Here is an 18,708-nt window from a genome sequence, read left to right as displayed (position 1 = left end):
AAGCTGAATAGCATAACATTCTGATATCTTTAACAAGTGTAACCCACCACCATAATCACCATAAAATCATTTGGTGAGACTTACGTTTGACACTATTTACCAAAGGTCTGTTTTCACCACCATCACAGTCAACTGTAGGCACATAAAATATGAGCAGGAACAACATAGCAGAGTATGACAAAGAAAACTAACAGTTATGGCAGTTAAGTACTTGAATTCACTAGGACACCCAATGATTCAAATACTAAAGTAGAAACTTCACTCAGCAATTGGACAGGTAAGTTATTTAATTTAATTTACTGAAAAAGATTTTATCTGTAAATTAGTACCCTTATTGTATAACAATGCATGCCAAATTGATTGATTGCTATATTTAAATACTATATTTTTATGATTACCACATTTCAAAATGGTCTGTGATACATCGATTATTAAACTTTATTTTAGAATGAAACATGGAGACAGTCTGGGTGCCGACAATTTCTCAAAAGCCATTTACTGGGAAGTAATTTATTATGCATTAGGAAAATTCTGACTTCTCAGCAAGAAAAGCTAACATAATTATTCAATTTAAATGTTTCAAGAATTCCTGCAATGTATTTTTAAATTTCAAATTGGATATGCTGAGACATTTAAAATGGCTTTCTTTCCCTTCGTTCTTTCCCACATGTCACAATTAGCAGTCACGACAATGCAAGAAGATTTTCACCTCCTCATTTCTGGATTCAAACCTTGTTGCAGCAACAAAAGCAACATGCAAAACAGCTCATTTCACAGAGTAAAATTATCAATCCAGTCCAGGAATCCAGGTTTCTGTTGTACAAAGGCGATGCTTAATGCGCATTATATCCTTATTGTAAAAAAAAGACTGATGACAGTTGACAAAGATTCCAATTTTACTATAACATTGACCGCATTACAACTGATCAACATTTCTGATGTGTACTTAAGCATTAAAATTCAAATCTTATAGTTTACCTTTGTGTGAATTTAGAAACATAAAAACGAGGCCATTTACTCTTTTGATTTGAGCCTGCTTTGTCATTCAGCATGACTATGGCTGATCCTCTACCTCAATGGCATCTTCTCTCTTTCTCTCTATGTCCCTAATTAGCAATCTCTTCCTAGAATCTACTCAGTAACGCAGCCTCGACAGCCTGGTGGTCGCAAATTCCACAAACTGACCACATTCTGAACGAAGCAATGTTTCCTCATCTCAGGCAAAAGTGAGAACTGCAAATGCTGGAAACCAGAGTCTAGATTAGTGTGGTGCTGGAAAAGCACAGCAGGTCAGGCAGCAGCCGAAGAAAGGGAAAATCGATGTTTTGGGCAAAAGCCCTTCATCAGGAATTCCTGAAGGGCTTTTGCACGAAGCGTCGATTTTCCTGCTCCTTGAATGCTGCCTGACCTGCTGTGCTTTTCCAGCACCACTCTAATCTAGACCCCCGTTTCCTCATCTCAGTCTATGGCCCATCCATATCCTAAGATTTTGACCCCTGGTTCTAGACTTCCCAACACAGGGAAACTTCCTTCTTGCATCAAGTCTGTCTAGCCCTGTTAGAACTTTATATGTTTCAATCAGATTCCCTCTTATTCTTCTCAACTTGAGTGAATACATGCCCAGTTGACCAATCTCTCCTCATAGGACATTCCTGTCACCCGCAGCAGCACCCTAGTGACCTTTCACTACACTCCCTCTATAGCAACTATATAATGTTTTAGGTATAGAGACCAAAGCTGCAAACAATATTACAGATGCAATCTTATTAAGACTCTGTATAACTGCAGCAAGAAACTGCCTCCTACTTCTGAACTCAAATCCTTCTACAATGGCCAATGTACCGCATGCCTTTTGAATTGTTTGCTGTATCCGACACTGGATCAGTGGTGCTGGTAGAGCACAGCAATTCAGGCAGCATCCGAAGACAGGCAAAATCGACGTTTCGGGCAAAAGCCCTTCATCAGGAATAAAAAGCTTTTGCCCGAAATGTCGATTTTGCCTGTCTTCGGATGCTGCCTGAATTGCTGTGCTCTTCCAGCACCACTGATCCAGAATCTGGTTTCCAGCATCTGCAGTCATTGTTTTTACCTTGCTGTATCCGACTGTCTACTTTTATTGACTTGTGTACAAGATACCCAGAACCCTTTGTACATATATGTTCCCAAAATATCACTATTTAAATAATATTTTGCCTTATTGATTTTCACACGAAAGTGCATAACTTCACATTTATGCATGCTATACTGCATTTGCCCGCACACACAATTTGTATACATTTTCCTGAAGCTTCCTTGCATCCTCAAAACTCAGAATCCCACCTAGTTTTGTGTTGTCATCAAATATTGCATTTACTTCCCTCATTCATGTCAATTTATACAGATCCAAGCACTGTTCCCTATGATAAGCCATTAGTCACACTTGCCACCTGAAAAAAAGGTCCATTTATGTCCACTTTCTGTTTCTGATCCGTCAATCAATTCTCAATCCATGCCAGTTTAATACCTCAATCTTGTGTGCTTTAACTTTTCCCAATAGCCCCTTATGTGGAAGCCTTTCTAAAGCCTTCTCGAAATCCAAGTACACCACATCCACCGGCTCACCCTTATCTATTCTACTAGTTACATGCTCAAAAAATTCCATTACATTAGTTAAACATTATTTCCCTTTCATATGCCCACGATTACTTTGTCTGATCCTATTAATGCTTTCCAAGTGTTTTGTTTTCACGTCTTTTATAATAGACTCTAATATTTCCCCATTACTGATGTTACACGATATAAAGATATGCAACGATTAGATTCATTTGACATCTGGGCACTATTAACTTTGCCTGCTGAACCAACTATTGCAAGAATTAATTTGGATTCGTACTATGCACTCAGCTAGATAAATGTATTATCCAGGAGATGTAGCAAACCAAACCAGTACGAGTCAGAACACATCCATACCTTGTTCTGTACTGTAACGCCACTGGTGGAAATTACGTCCAATCAGAATGAACTGTCTGGCTGAACCAGGCCGAGTAGAGGAGTGTTGACTGAGACAATATGGCAGGAAAGTGGAACCATGCGGAGAACTAAAATACGAAAAAGTAATGAATACAGCATTCCACTTTGATTCAAAAAGGGCATTAACATCTGAAAAATTAACATTCTTGTGGATGCAGTGTCCTACAGTCTTTCTGAAGCAGTGATTCAATGAGAATGAGGGCGAGCAAAAGCTTTAGGACTATAGGAATGACCTTAAGGAAGGAGATTCTAGAAAGCAAGTCCAGAAGACTGAAGGCACAGTCACCAACTTTGGAATTGTTTGTGGAATAGGGGTTGAGCAAAGGAGTTTCCCATACTAAACCTCCACTTTATGAAGCTGGCGATTAATTTGAAGCCACAATGATCAGTCTATACTATTCCAGAGGAAAGTAGCAAATCACAGCAAGCACTATTCCAATCTAAAAAACCCTTGCAAAATTCTTAACCCTTCTGTAAGAGAACAAACTCTCATTGTTGCAGAACTTGAAAAGCACTTTCATCAGATGTGTGCGATGTCTTAGTGCATATATCAGTTCTGAATTCTGAGAGGATGGGTATAATTTATTTTTCATAGACAACTGCTGGATGTGGAAAGGGAGAAGAGAGAAACAAACAGAGCAGGACTCATTTGCAATACATAACTAAGATGTGCCTTCTTATGTACTACAAACCTTGAGTTGGCAACAGCAATAGACCCACATCAAGTGAAGGTGAAAAACAACCATTACCAAGTAAGCAGAGAAAATCTCATGCCACAAAGAGCAATAGAAGCAACTTGTCTTTGATCTATCTATACAGAGATGCAAAATGGCTCAGCAATACCTTCATATTACTTTAACTGGAATTCAAACAATAGAGATGGATGCAGAGTTTCAAAATATAAAAGCATTGAAACTTACCTAATTTTTTCAAAGATTTTAACAGTTGTGTCAGTGGCAAGACTGCTGATCAAATTCACAATCTCAGTGAGAATGGAGCTGAGTAAAAATCGGGAACCAATATCAACAGAACACTGTTGTACGGAAGGACATCCTGCGTGAGTAGATAAGATACATAAACAAGTCAACACTAGTATCCAGTTATCATTAAGGGTAACAAAATAAAGTATAATGGTGGTGCAGCATATGGGAACAATAAGATTGCAGAGATAGTGGTCCAATGATAATACCACGGGTAATCCAGAGATCTAGGCTAATGTTCTGAGGCACAGGTTCAAATCCCACCACAACAGCCAAAGGAAATTTAATTCAATCTGAAATATAAAATTTGATTCTGTATTGCTAACCATGCTAATAATAACTATCTACTATCATTAAACCATCTGGTTCACTAAAGTCATTTACAGAATGATAACTGCCATCCTCATCACATGTGACTCTAATGATAGGGTTTTACAAATGTGAGGTGCTGAGCTAAGGTAAGTGATGTAACTTAACTGCAGTCATGTGTCAGTTTGTCTGTTATAAGGTTGTTTCAGCAATGGCTCATCAGGTATATACTGTTAATAAAAACTACTTGAAGAAGTACTTGAGGGGCTGGCCTGAGCATGTCTGAGGAACTAAAGAACCATAGTAAAAAATTTCTGAAATGACTCAGCTGGTCACTCAGTTTGCGATTCTGGAGAAGAGTTTTAGCTCATGTTGTGGATCAGGTTGTAAGTTTGCTTGCTGAGCTGAAAGATTTGTTCTCAAGATGTTTCGGCACCATGCTTGGTAACATCATCAGTGAGCCTCCTGTGAAGCATTAATGTTCTGTCCTGCTTGCTATTTATCTATCTCGGTTTGTTGTGGTGGGTGATATCACTTTTGGTTCTGTTTCTAAAAGGTTGGCAAATGAGCTCCAAATCTATGTTTGTTAATGGAGTTCTGGTTTGAATGCCAAGCATTTAGGAATTCCCGTGCAGGTCTTTGTTTAGCCTGTCCCAGGATGGATGTATTGTCCCAATTGAACTGGTGTCCCTCGTCGTCTGTGTGTATGGATACTAGTGATAGCTGGTCATGTCTTTTTGTGGCTAGTTGGTGCTCATGTATCCTGGTGGCTAGTTCCCAGCCCGTCTGTCCAAAGTAATGTTTGTTGCAGCCCTTGCAAGGTATTTTGTATATGATGTTTGTTCTGCTGGTTGCTGATGTGTGGTCCTTTAAATTCATCAGGAGCTGTTTCAGTATGGTGGTATGTTTGTGGGCTACCATGATGCCTAGGGGCCAGAGTAGTCTGGTCGTCATCTCCGAGATGTCTTTAATGTATGGCAGTGTGGCTAGAGTCTCTGGGCGAGTTGTTTCTTCTTGTTTAGGTCTGTTGTGTAGGAATCGGCAGAATACGGTTATCAGGTACCTGCTGTTCTTGAAAACGTTGTATAGGTGTTTTTCCTTGGCTTCTTGTAGTTCCTGGGTGCTGCAGTGTGTTGTGATGAAACATCTGAAAACAATCTACCAGCTCAGCGAGCAAACTTGCAACCTGGTCACTCAGTTCTAGAGCACATTAAGATAGGTAACCAATGTTGGCACTGCTAGCACAGCATACATCCCACAAATGAATTAAAAGGAAATGTACATTCATGCCAGACTCCTCATTATAACAAGTTGCAAGACCATTGCTACATCATGTAAGGAAATGTTAAGTGAAAGTAAAGTATCTTGGAAGAAAATTGGGAAGCTTAGGCCAATCCCAACACCCACTGGAGCAACAGCAGCTTACATCTCTCTCTCTCTTTCCCTCCAGGAACTGAAGACACAACAGAAATATCCTTAAAAGCTTGATGGAGCTATACTATCCTTCATAAATAATATTACAGCCTGTGTGGATAAGATGTTTATTAATGTTGTACTCTTAAGAGCTTTAGACCACAATATTAGGTGATTTTAAAGCACTTCTATAAATAATCATCAACTTAAAATGAATTAAAAAGAACGTAAAAGCTGGTTTATTAATTTATTTGTGAGCTGTTCTAAGCTGTATTTTTCAGTACAGCTAATAACTATCCATTTATATGTCATTATCTACTTGGATCAGTCAGTTATGCTGTCATCATACAACAAAACTATTATTCAAACCAACACAATGAGTCATTAGACATATTCTTGACAAATTATAAGATGGTGCAGTAGTTGACCTAATGAATGTGCAGATATAAGAACGGCTCAGTGGGTAGCACTGCTACATCACAGCGGCAAGGACCCAGGTTCAATTCCAGCTTCAGGCGATTATCTGCGTGGAATTTGCACATTATTCCTTCGGGTGCTCCAGTTTCCTCCCACAGTCTAAAGATGTGCAGGTGAGATGAATTGGCCATGCCCATAGTGTCCAGGCTAGCCAGATTAGTTATGGGAAATGCAGGATGACAGGGATAGGGTAGGGGAGTGGATCTGAGTTGGATGCTCTTTGGAGGGTTGTTGTGGACTCGAAGGTCGACTGGCCTGCTTTCACACTGATTCTATGATTCTGATTCTGTAAGAGGCAAGGTTCTATTAAAGCCAATATTGGAGAGCTTTACAAGCACTCTCATCTCTGAATGCTCCAACACTCAATGACCAGAATAGCCTTTATTCTCACATATACTCAATGTGTATACTGAAAAGTTTATACGTCTCCAATTACAGTGCCAAGAAAAGTACCTAGGCATAGCCTCTTCAGTTACAAAATCATAAGACAGTAGAGAAAGAAAACGTCCAGCTTTACAGAAAAAGAAGTTGAGTACAACAGACCACGCTGGCATCTTGCTTCCAGTTCACACCAGGCCCTGGCTCCACACTGCTCCAGTAACACTGCTCCAGTAATTAATTATCCATTGCAATATTACATCTTTCTGTTCTTAAATTTGTGAATTAAACCATGTGATACAGCAATATCATTTATTTTAAGATTGGTTTAGAATTATTAGTTAGTAACATATCAGGTTGCGTGTTAGTTATTAACGTGTATACATATCTGTAGTTATGTTTATTGCTTTTAAACCAGTTTGTAAGTGTTACTTTGAGCCTAATGAGTTTGCACTTACTTGAGGATTTTATCACTTAGCAAGGCAATCTGTTGTGTTTCAAAGTTTGTGAGAACTTTCTCAACTTAGTGTGTGCCATAAGCTTTAAACAAACCCTGTTGTTGACTGTTGGTGGTGGAGGGACTGAATGTTGGTAGATGTGATGACAATCAAGTGGGATGCTTTATCTTGGCTGCTGTCAAGCTTCTTGAGGGTTGCTGGAGCTGCATAGAGTTTTCCATCATCACTCCTGACTTGTAGATGGCAGACAGGCTTTGGGGAGTCAGGAGGTGAAGTACTCACTGCAGTATTCCTAGTCTCTGAACTGCTCTTGTAGCCAGTATGTTTATATGGCAAGTCCAGTTGAGTTTCAGGTGAATGGTAACTTCAAGGATGTTGAGAGTGGAGGCTTCTGTGATAATAATACCATTGAATATCAAGGGGCAGTGGTTACGGTCATAGGCTGATTTTTGTGTGGTGCCAATGTTAGTTACTAATTATCGGCCAAGCCTCAATATTGTCTAGATCTTATTGCACTTGAACATGGACTGCTTCAGGATCTGAGGAGTCAGATGGTGCTCAACACTGTGCAATCATCAGCGAACACCCCCATTTCTGACCTTATGATCGAGGGAAAGTCATTAACGAAGCAGCTGAAGATGGTTGGGCTTAAGCCATGACCCTGAGAAACTCCTGCAGCAATACGATGGGGCTGAGATGACGGACCTCAACAACCACAACCATCTTCCCATGTTCCAGGTATGACTCCAATCAACAGAGTTTTTGCCCCGACAGCTACTTAACTATTTTTACTAGAACTCCTTGATGCCACACAAATACAGCCTTGATATCAAAGACTGTCACTGTAACCTCATCTCTGGAGCTCAGCTCTTTGTCCATGTTTGAACTAAGGCTATAATGATGTCAGGAGCTGATTGGCCCTGGCAGAACCTAATCTGATCATCAGTGAGCAATTTATTGCTGAGCTGGTGCTGCTTGGTAACACTTCTGTTGACACTTTCCATTACTGATGATCGAGAGTAGACTGATGGGGCGATAATTAGACAGGTTGCATTTGTCCTGCTTTGTGTGTAGAGGGAATACTTAGGCAATTATCAAGTAGATGTCAGTGTTATAACTGTAATGTAGGTGTGTGGCAGGTGGAGCACAGCTCTTCAGTACTATTGCCGAAATGTTGTCAGGACTTATAGCCTTGGCAGTATCCAGTCCCTACAATTTTTTCTTGCTACCACATGGAGTGAATCAAATTGGCTGAAGACTGGTTAACTGTGATTTGAGGGATCACTGAAGGAGGCTTAGAATCAATCATTTAGTTGAAGATTGCTGCGCATGCTTCAACCTTATCTTTTGCACTGGTGTGTTGAGCTCTTCCCTCATTTAGGAGGGGGATATTTGTGGAGCTTCCTCCTCCAGTGAGTTGTTTAAGTGTTCACCACCATTCATGACTTGATGTGATAGGACTGCAGAGCTTAGATCTGAGCTGTTAGTTGGATTGCCACGCTCTCTCTATCACTTGGTTCTCATGCTATTTGGCATGCAAGTAGTCTTGTTTGGTAGCTTCACCAGTTTGTGTTTTTGGATCAATGGGTTTATACTTAAAACTCTTTGAATTTGTGTCATAACTAAATAGATTAGTTTATTCTATTTTACCTTAATTTCTTTACTTCTTTTACTTAAATTTGTATCTTATTGTTAAAATCTGCAACACTACATGCTCCTGTCTCAGTGAGAAGACACCTCACAAAATCCAAAACATAAACAATGATCTATCATGCCAGATTTCAGTCTGGGATCTGACTTGTCCAGTAATAACATTGCCTGGGATCATAACACATATTGGAAGGGATCACCCTCCCTATTAAGCTCCTCACAGGTTATATTTATAAGCTTAAAAGGTTTCTACTCATTCCTTGAACTTTAAAAGGCTCCTAACTTGTGGGACATTTGCCATCATGTCTACATGTTAACCACTTCCAGTGAATCAAGTTCCAATATCAAATGAGTTGACAGACCAAATTACATGAATAGTTGTCTCGCTGTAATCAGCAGTCTGCCACACAATTAGAAATTTGTTCCCCAAAAAGCATTACATGCTTGAACTGTGACACAAATTAAATCCATCACTGGATAATCAAGATGAAGGAGCATATGATGATAAAGATCTTGGCTACTGCTCATCAAGTGTTGAAAGTTTAGTCATGTCATTTAATTGAAAATTATTTTAGAATTTCATTAAACTTTCTACATATGCTTCTCTCACTAAACAGAGAGATTTCATCTCTTTTCGATTAAACAACAGAATAATAGCTTAATGGCTCTTTTTTAAAAATGTGATTCACATCAATTAATTTTTTGTTTTTGTAAAATTAACCTATTTTTCTAATCAACCTGTTCAGAGATGTTAGTACAGACCTCTGGAGCAGGTGGGTCTTAAACCCGGGTCTCTCAGTCCAGGGGTAGAAAGACTACCACTGAGCCACAAGAGGGTCCTTGTACATTGATTAGGATAAGCTCATACAGGTATTGCATAAGCCTGCATGGATCAAGCATTTACTGAAGCAGCAACAAGAGTGGGGCTCAGAAGGCACACGAGTACAACATAATAGATTAGCAATTCGTCACCTTAACCTCTTGACCATCTCGTCTTGCATCTTAATGATTCTTACAGGACAGGTGATACTGGCAAAAGGAAAAGCTCTAGCTTTTAGGTTGTTGCTCAAATATTATCCAGATTCACAGATATTGGTGCACCTGAGAGTCTGTGGAGGTTCACCCTGGCTAAATCTCAGTAATCTGCTGGAGAGAGGCTAATGCAATAATTCCAGTCGTAAAAATCGCTGTTGTAGATTATTGCACCTGCAGCTTTGCACAGCTGGACTTGGAAAGATTTGTATTTTAATTAAAGCAATTAATGGGGAGATGAATAGATCCTAGTCAATTCAAGCCGACAATTTCACCAACATGTTCTGTTAGTGGACAAAAAGATGGATGAGTACAATTAAGCCAAGTACCTAGCACCCAACAAACATTAATTAAGTGCCCATCTTTATCCAACTAAATGCATCACAGTCCCGAGTGTACCACGGATGGAGAAATGTCGACTTCAATTTTTTACACACTCATACATCCCGCAACACTTCGTGCAATAATAAATAAATCAGTTTGGCATTTCAGCTCATTTACAAACAATGACTTAGTTCATCTTTAATCTTTGACAGAAAGAGGAAATCCGCATCTATGCTCATCACATGCTCATGATATCCCAAAGTAGCTTATCATCGAAGAAATGTGGAAAATGACACATCCAATTTGCAAACAGCAAGCTCTCACAAACATTAATGAATTAAATGATTTGCCACTGAAGAAGAGATAAACATTGGTTAAGAGATCTGAAATAACTCACCTGTTCTTTCTTGAAATACTGCCATTGAATCTTCTAGTTCTCCCTGAAGAGCAGGGGCAAATACAGGGCTTCACCTTAATATTACACCTAAAAGACACCGCCTCTGACAGCACAGCACTCCCTCAGTACTGCACAAAAAGCGATAGCCTAGGTTACTCAAGCTCATGTTCGAGCCTTTGGCTCAGAGGCAAGAGTGTTGTCATTGATGAAGGCAAACATCTAGAGTTACTGTTTTATTTTATGGGTTAAAATACAAACAACTCTGAACACAAAACTTAAGTTATCAGACAAATTAATTAATGGATATACAAAAGAAAACAGAGTCTCATGTTGAAACGCAACTTTTTGGGATTGCATAAGGAATTGAGACGTACTCACCCAGCACACCCATGAATGCCATCCACTGCTGACATGTGACGTGAAAGAGAGGATGAAGAGATCCCAGGTCTCCTTCCTCCAACTGGCCAGTCCGCTTCCTGCAAGAAGTTAGCAGGCTATAGAAATTTGTTTCATTTTTATTTATTAAAATGTATTCACCTGCATTTATCAAACCTATATGCACACCCACATTGGGATAGTCCAACCGAAACTAATTTTCATCTTGTCTATGTAAGTTGAAAGAAATGATATTTGATTTTCATTGTAATTGAGCATTATTAAATACTCTGCTCTCCTCATTGAAATAAATACATTTAACTCGATCAAATTTCCTAATCAGTTACATGAAAATCATCGATGTTGAGAATAAAAGTCAGATAGAATAGAACGTACCGAAGAGTAAATGTCAGATGATTTACAGCACTCTTTCTCAACATACTTGGATATAATTATAAACAATGATTACACCAGTTATACTTATCAGAGGAAGGCCTAGTGAGACACAGCAGATTGATCAGTAATCCCATACCAGATATTAAAATACTGAAAATCAAATGCATATAACAAACTGGAGACACAGGGCAACATGGGTGGATACATTCAAGCAATAATTATATGGCTTTCCAAACATATTGCCATCCGAGCAGAAGGGCTACCTATTAGACAGGACATGGACAGGGTGGTTCCTGACCATCTCTGGCAGTTTTCACAGGTTAGTTCAAAGCCTCTACCTGTTCAAAAAAGCTGAACTAGAAAAATAGGCATGTACTGAATGAATTTCCATTTACCTCACTCGGAGAAAGACATGCAGTTGGGCTCACTGAGAATGCAAATGCATTATCTTATCAATCGGCAGAAGTGGGTCGAGCTTGGATACAGGCCTTTAAAGTAGACCTTCTAATCCTTATTTGCATGCATAGTTAAGCATCTCAAGCTGTTAACAAATCAGATCTGGAAACAAGTTTCAATTTGTTGATATATTACTCATTAGCTTCTGACTACAGCAGTAAATAAAAACCACAGGGTCACAAATAGTCTCCACTGTTTACAATGGCCATACTCATACGTACATGGCTTGTCCATTACATGCAATGGTTGCTACTTGAGGCAGGATTAATAACTTTAGAAATGTACTGTTTAAAAATTAAATCCTCAAAGTTCTTATAGATTGAGTTACTGCTGCTTCCTCATTAAGATGCAACTCCAAGTCATGCATTATTTACACTTGCGCAGATTACATGTTTTAATTTCACTCAGTCGACCCACTTAAAATACAAATATTAAATCGGTCCTGCACAGCTTGTTATTGAAGCCCTGAGCAACAGATCATTTCCTCAGGATTTCGATATCAATCTGCACAAGTCTTATGTCTTGAAATTACACTCAATTTCAGAGGGTAATCACAGCAAATGCAGTCAGTCTGGCTGAACAACCTGAAATCAGACCACCTGAAACAGTTTTAATGCTGTCTTTGTAATTGACACCTTGTAGTATGAGTAGATTGTTTGTGCCGTGTTTTTGATATAGCTAACTAACAAGGATAAACAGGGACTGTTGAATTGGCAGAGGCTGTACCTTCTTGAAGCTGCCTGTCTCTGTGTTTGTTCCAGTTCCACTGTGGATGCTCGGTCGTGACTAGAAGACTGCTTCAAATGTTCTGTTTTGTGCCTACGACGAATACGACTGTCATCGGTCCTTTCCAGAACAATGTCATCTGTGGTCTTAGGGGTGCCAGTGTCAGAGAAATCAGTCTTACTCTGAAAAATATAAACATTCCTTGTCACTTTTCAAATGGAGAAAGACTGTCCACCTGGCTCTGCAACACAGAATCCTTACAGTGTGTAAGCAGGCTATTCGGCCCATCAAATCCACACTGTCCCTCCAAAGAGTATCCCATCCAGACACACACCCCCTATCCCATCCCCGTAACTTTGCATTTCCCATGGCTAATCCACCTAGCCTGCATAATGATGGATATCATTGGCAATTTAGCATGGCCAATCCACCTAACCTGCACGCAGAGGCAAACAGATGTACAGCACGGAAACAGACACTTTGGTCTAATTCATCCATGCTGATCATATATCCCATATAAATCTAGTCCCATTTGTCAGCCAGTGGCCCATATCCCTCTAAACCCTTCCTATTCATATATCCATCCAGATGTCTTTTAAATGTTATAATTGTACCAGCTTCACCACTTCCTCTGGCAGCTCATTCCATACACCTACCACCCTCTGTGTGAAAAAGTTGCCTCTTAAGAGAGAGAGAGCGCACGCGAAAGCAAGAGTAACCCAAGGAATGTCACCTATGAATGCGAAGGGAATATGAACAACAGGCCTTCAAAGTGGCAGGAAACAAACAGGTCTAATAGATTCTTTGATCTCTTGTGGCTGCTAAGGTAATGAGGCAGCCTGATGGGAGTTATCAATATCCACCACCAAGAGTGGCTCGGCAGAAGCACAACTGATTAAGCTGCGTGACTCCTAAAGGAATTGGCAGCTAGACTTGGTCTGCAGCATGTAAAGGAAAACATACTTGACCTCACCCTTACCAATCTGCCTGCTTCAGATGTATCTGTCCATGACCGTTTTGGTAAGAATGATCACTGCACGGTTCTTGTAAAAACCAAGTCCCACCTTCACATTGAGAATGACCTCCATCATCTTGAGTGGGCGGCACGGTGGCACAGTGGTTAGCACTGCTGCCTCGCAGCGCCAGAGACCCGGGTTCAATTCCCGACTCAGGCGACTGACTGTGTGGAGTTTGCACGTTCTCCCCGTGTCTGCGTGGGTTTCCTCCGGGTGCTCCGGTTTCCTCCCACAGTCCAAAGATGTGCAGGGTCAGGTGAATTGGCCATACTAAATTGCCCGTAGTGTTAGGTAATGGGTAAATGTAGGGGTATGGGTGGGTTTCGCTTCGGCGGGTCGGTGTGGACTTGTTGGGCCGAAGGGCCTGTTTCCACACTGTAATCTAATCTAATCTAATCAAATATCAATATGCTAAACAGGACAGACTTTGAATAGATCCATCAGTTCAAGACAGGGCATCCATGAGGCGCTCTAGGCCATCACCAACAGCAGAACTGTACTCCAACACAATCTGCAATCTTATGGCTCAGCATATCCCTCACTCAACTATTGCCATCAATCACCTCTGGTTCCGTAGAGTTTAATCATATCGGTTCATTTTAAAGCACAAGTCCATTTGGTTGGGAGTCCAGGAATCCTTTCTAAATTAACCTTACTGCAACCAACCATTGGGTGGGTGAGTTAATTAGGAACTGGAGTCTGGTTATCCCTCCTCATCTAGGACCTTAATAGTTTTGGATAGCCCGTTAGAAACTGTAACAAAGTGGGAAACCTCAACCAAGATCTGGCTTTAAACACTGCAGGCATCCAAATATCTACACTCACCAGCATATCCCAGAAACTGCGTCGGCCTGTCTTGCTTGTTGGAGTGGTGGATTCCGAGTTGCCAGGGGTGGAAACAGGTACAGGGCTGCTTTTACTTCCAGCCAAACTGCTAGAAAGGGCAATTGCTTCTTTAATCTCTGACCCTGACCTGCTGAGTCGACCTAACCATTCACAAAAAAGAATGAATCATTAAGAAATGCTTGCAATATGAAAGGCTTTTAATATTTCATTGGCACCAGTAGGAAGGAAAGCAAAAACTGCAGATGCTGGAAATCTGAAATAAAGACAGAAAATGTTATCTTAGCAGATGCTGCAGCAACTGCCGAGTCAGAAACAGTTTTAACATTTTGAGCCTGTCTTTTGCAAGACAGCAAGTCATAAAAGTGTGATGATGGCCTAGCGGTTTTATTGCTTAACTATTAAGCCAGGTTCTGGGGACCCAGGTTCAAATCCCACCATGGCAGATCCCACCATGGTAAAATTTCAATTTAATAAGAAAAATCTGGAATTAAGAATCTAATGATGACCATGAAACTGATGTCAATTGTCAGAATAAACAATCCGTTTATTAATGTCCTTTAGGGAAGGGAATTGCCATCGTTGCTTGGTCTGACTGACATGTTACTTCAGACCAACATCAGATTGACTTTTACCTGCTCTCTGGGCAATTACACATAGACAATACTGCCCTAGCCAGTAACACCGACATCCCATGAATAAAATGAATTAAGAAAAAAAAAGGTTTAAAAAAGACTCAGAAATAAAGACTCTGTTTTCTCTCTTCACAGTGGCACTACGGAAGTTGACAGAAACTGGTGACACATGAAACAGTCCAAAAGGGACATTGATTCATCAGCGACAACATGCTCATTTAGGAACCATGTTTGAGATACCTTTAATCACTTGCAGAGGTCTAAGCTTTAGGCCTCACATCTTAATATTTTTTATTATGTCTCGACATCCAAACATAATCCTAAAAGTGTTGAGGGAAGGCCTTTTTTTAACGTGGGGAATAGGTGGATGATCACCAATTCTGAACAGAGTTCTGGAATGTATTCAGTTAAATTAGAAGATTAGAGAGGTCTGAGGAATTGAGAGGACGCTACAGAGTTAGGGAGATGCAAGACCATGAAAGACAAAGGATGATTTTAAAAACTGGGAGTATGAGCAGATCAAGAACCAATGTAAACCAGCATAAAGAGGAATGGAAGGTAAACAGGATTTTACATGGAACTACAAAACTCTGAATTGAAACTCAATCTAACCCACGTGAACCTGCAACAACTTTACAGAAAACATCTTTCTCAGATCAAAAGGTATTTGCACTGCTCTGCAAAAATGACCATAGCTGATTATCACAATATTCTTCCACTATTTTGTAAAACATTGATGTGTGAATTTTAAATGCTTACCATTTGTGTCACTCTCTGGTGTGACCATGGCAGGGCAGTAGGATTCCACGCACAGTGGGCACTGGAGCATTCGAAATTCCATAACAACATCACAAAGAGCATGACGAAGACCATTCTGAAGTTTTTCAGTAAGTTGCAATAGACTGATGTTTCCCTGTTCCCAAATATCAAAACGTACAAGGGTGTTGGGGTCTGAAGAGATAAAACAGTGATTAAAATGTGCAGTTAAGAGGATAAGCTGCACAATCAATCTAGGGATGGTCAGTTTTGCCCACATTCTATGATGTGCACCTATATGTTTATATGCTGTTCACCACTCTCTTGGGCGAACTGGTTACATCTGAATGCTCAATGAAGCATGTTTATTACAGTATTCAGTACATGCTGCTCAAATACCACACTGCACTCTCGGAATGAGAGACGAGGCATGATATTTGTAAAGTGCCAACTGTTGTCATGCATTGATAAGTGAAGGGTTGGTTGCACTGAGATGGAAACAAGCCAAGGCAGTAGCTCTTTTTGAAAAGAGGAAAAAGACAAAACTATGGACCATCTTAAATCAGTAAAGAAGAAAATAATGGACTGAAAACCAATAACAAATTTTAAAAAAACCTGTAACCAGGATGGTTTCAAACATTTGCCTTCCGTAAGTGTCTTGACATTTTTGTAGAAGTGACTTTCCAGTGAACACTGGAAAACCTCACAATGTAAGGTACCTGACTAGCTGGCAAATCCTTCAAGCTTATTCATCTCTGGACCATCTTTGCAAGTAGAAAGGAATTAGTGTAATTGGATAGAATACAAAGTGGATTTGCTGACATCAAAACAAAACTTGCATTAATATCACAAAAGGGACTGGTCAGACCAAACAGAAACAAACTGTCTGCGGTGGCTTATGAGTGAAGAAGAAAAAGACAAATGCAATGGGTATAAGATTAAAAGGTAGGCACAGTGGATTAGGATTTACTGCTAATATGGAGAACATGAACCTGTGGGCCAAACAGCCTAACCCTGTGTTGTAAGGTTGATTTAAATCTGTGTGTCTGGACTGAGAAGTGGAATATAAGTTCCTAAAATGACAGGGTACACTAACTTTTGGGAACACTTAAAGAAACTGAAGTGGACAGATGCAGATGAAACACAATACACTGAAGTGTTACACATCAGTAAAAACAGCAATATTTTCATGAACTGTACAAATACTGTCAGAGAGACTGAAATAGATCCAAGAGTGATGTTAACTTTAGAGTAGCAATCATGCTGCAGAGTTGAACAATGCAGTGCACAGCTGAAGTTGTCATACTAAAAGTATATAATGATTTGCTGAGGTCAAACTATGCAATCTCTGCAGACCATGTTGTGAACATATAAAAATGATGAGGCCAAAAAGACGTACTGGTCAATCAAACAAGTACCTTGATGCCTATATCACCTCTTACCCCCTATTCCCAGTCTCATTTTCAACAAGAAATTGTCTACTATCTTCAATAGAGTTACTAAAAACAATAATGCGTATTTATTCTGTGCCTTTAATGTAGTGAAAAATACTATTATTAACTTTCTCACCATCATCCTCCTATGGATCAGCCCTACAGATTTCCAACAAGACTGACTGGCCACATAGATATTGAAATTACATGATTAGTCTGGGAATGAATATCCAGAAGAAAGCAGCTCCTGACACCCAAAACCTTTCTACCACCAGCTATTAAAGCACAAGTCTTTACTGGAGTTTTTTTGTTGAGACAGGCTCAGTTCCAACAAACTCAAAAAGGTTGACATCATCCAGTCAAAACGACTCATTTTAAACATTCACTCTCTCCACCATTAGCACACCATGGCTATTGTGTGCACCATCTACAAGGAGCATTGCATCAATTCTCCAACAGCATCTCGCAAACCAGATAGCTCTGCCACCTAGGCGAACAAAGGAAGCAGGCAAATGGGAGAAACACCATCTTTAAATTCCTCTCCGAGTTGCACACCATCATGACTTTAACATGTAGCATTATTCCCTCATCAACCCTGGATCAATATCCTGGAACTCTCCCTAAAGCACTATGGGAGTGCCTTCAGCAAATGGACCGTAGTGGTGTTGAAGGTAGCTCATTGTAGGTCAGCAGCAATGGCCATTAAATGAACATACTGCCAATGATACAACAGCGAGTGAATGCAAAAGTTAAAGACTTTTTAAAAAAAAAACAAACATTAACATCCAAATCCTGGGAGCAATGCAGAGAACGTCCATGAGATTTGCCCTACTATCAGAGGACTGTGTTACAAAATGTCAGAACAATTTGATTTTTCAGTTTTGAGGCCATTGAAAGATGGCGTTATTAAAGCATAAAAAAAATTCTTCAGAAAACAAAGAGTAAACTTCAGTAGTGTGAGAAAACAATGCCAAGGCAGAATTGTCACTGAATTCATAATCCTTGTAAATCTAGCCCAGGAAAACAAGGGAGAAGACATGAATTCAAATTCAACCACATCCGTTGGTTGATTTTAAATTCAAACAATAATAAATCTGGAATTGAGAGCTAATCAAAGTAATAGGCAACCACAAAACTATCACTGATTCTTGTGAAGACACATCTAACTCACTAATGTCCTTCAGGGAAGGAAATCTGCCACTCTTACTCAGTCTGGTTTATATGTTGAGTCCAGACTCTCAGCAACATTGTTGACTCTTAACTACCTTCTGACATGGTCTAGCAAGCTATTCAGTTCAAGGGCAACAAATGCTGGTCTTGCCAGTGATGTCCACATCTCATGAAAAAATAAAATAGTCAAAGTCCTCACCATCAACTCCTAATCACTCAAACTTGTCCATCTACAAGCTTTCTTTCAGGTTATAATGGAATATTTACCACACATGTTGATGGGTATAGGTACAACATTTATATCGCTTAACACCATTCAACACATTAGCTTGACTGGTGCCCCTTTCACCCACTCATTATTCACATTCTGCTTGCTTCCATCAACAATTTGTATGGATACAGTATGCACAACATACAAAACCATTACAGTACCACACCAGGGTTACTTTAATAGTCCTCTCACACCTGTGATCTC

At 39.8% G+C, this 18,708-nt stretch overlaps 1 protein-coding gene across 1 annotated transcript in view; it reads right to left on the bottom strand.

The window, feature by feature from the left end:
• The window catches only part of szt2 (SZT2 subunit of KICSTOR complex), a 260,612-nt gene that overhangs the window by 75,611 nt on the left and 166,293 nt on the right, over window positions 1-18,708 (bottom strand). Inside the window, 6 exon segments of the mRNA XM_087990508.1 lie at window positions 2,950-3,077; window positions 3,930-4,062; window positions 10,806-10,903; window positions 12,381-12,562; window positions 14,222-14,382; window positions 15,634-15,825. Coding sequence (XP_087846634.1) covers window positions 2,950-3,077; window positions 3,930-4,062; window positions 10,806-10,903; window positions 12,381-12,562; window positions 14,222-14,382; window positions 15,634-15,825 — 894 coding nt within the window.

This window comes from Chiloscyllium plagiosum, unplaced genomic scaffold (assembly GCF_037043375.1).
Source record: "Chiloscyllium plagiosum isolate Xiang-an unplaced genomic scaffold, Cpla_swu_hap1 HiC_scaffold_9, whole genome shotgun sequence".
In the NCBI taxonomy this organism is placed as follows: Eukaryota; Metazoa; Chordata; class Chondrichthyes; order Orectolobiformes; family Hemiscylliidae; genus Chiloscyllium; species Chiloscyllium plagiosum.
This window is presented reverse-complemented; position numbering and strand designations above follow the sequence as displayed.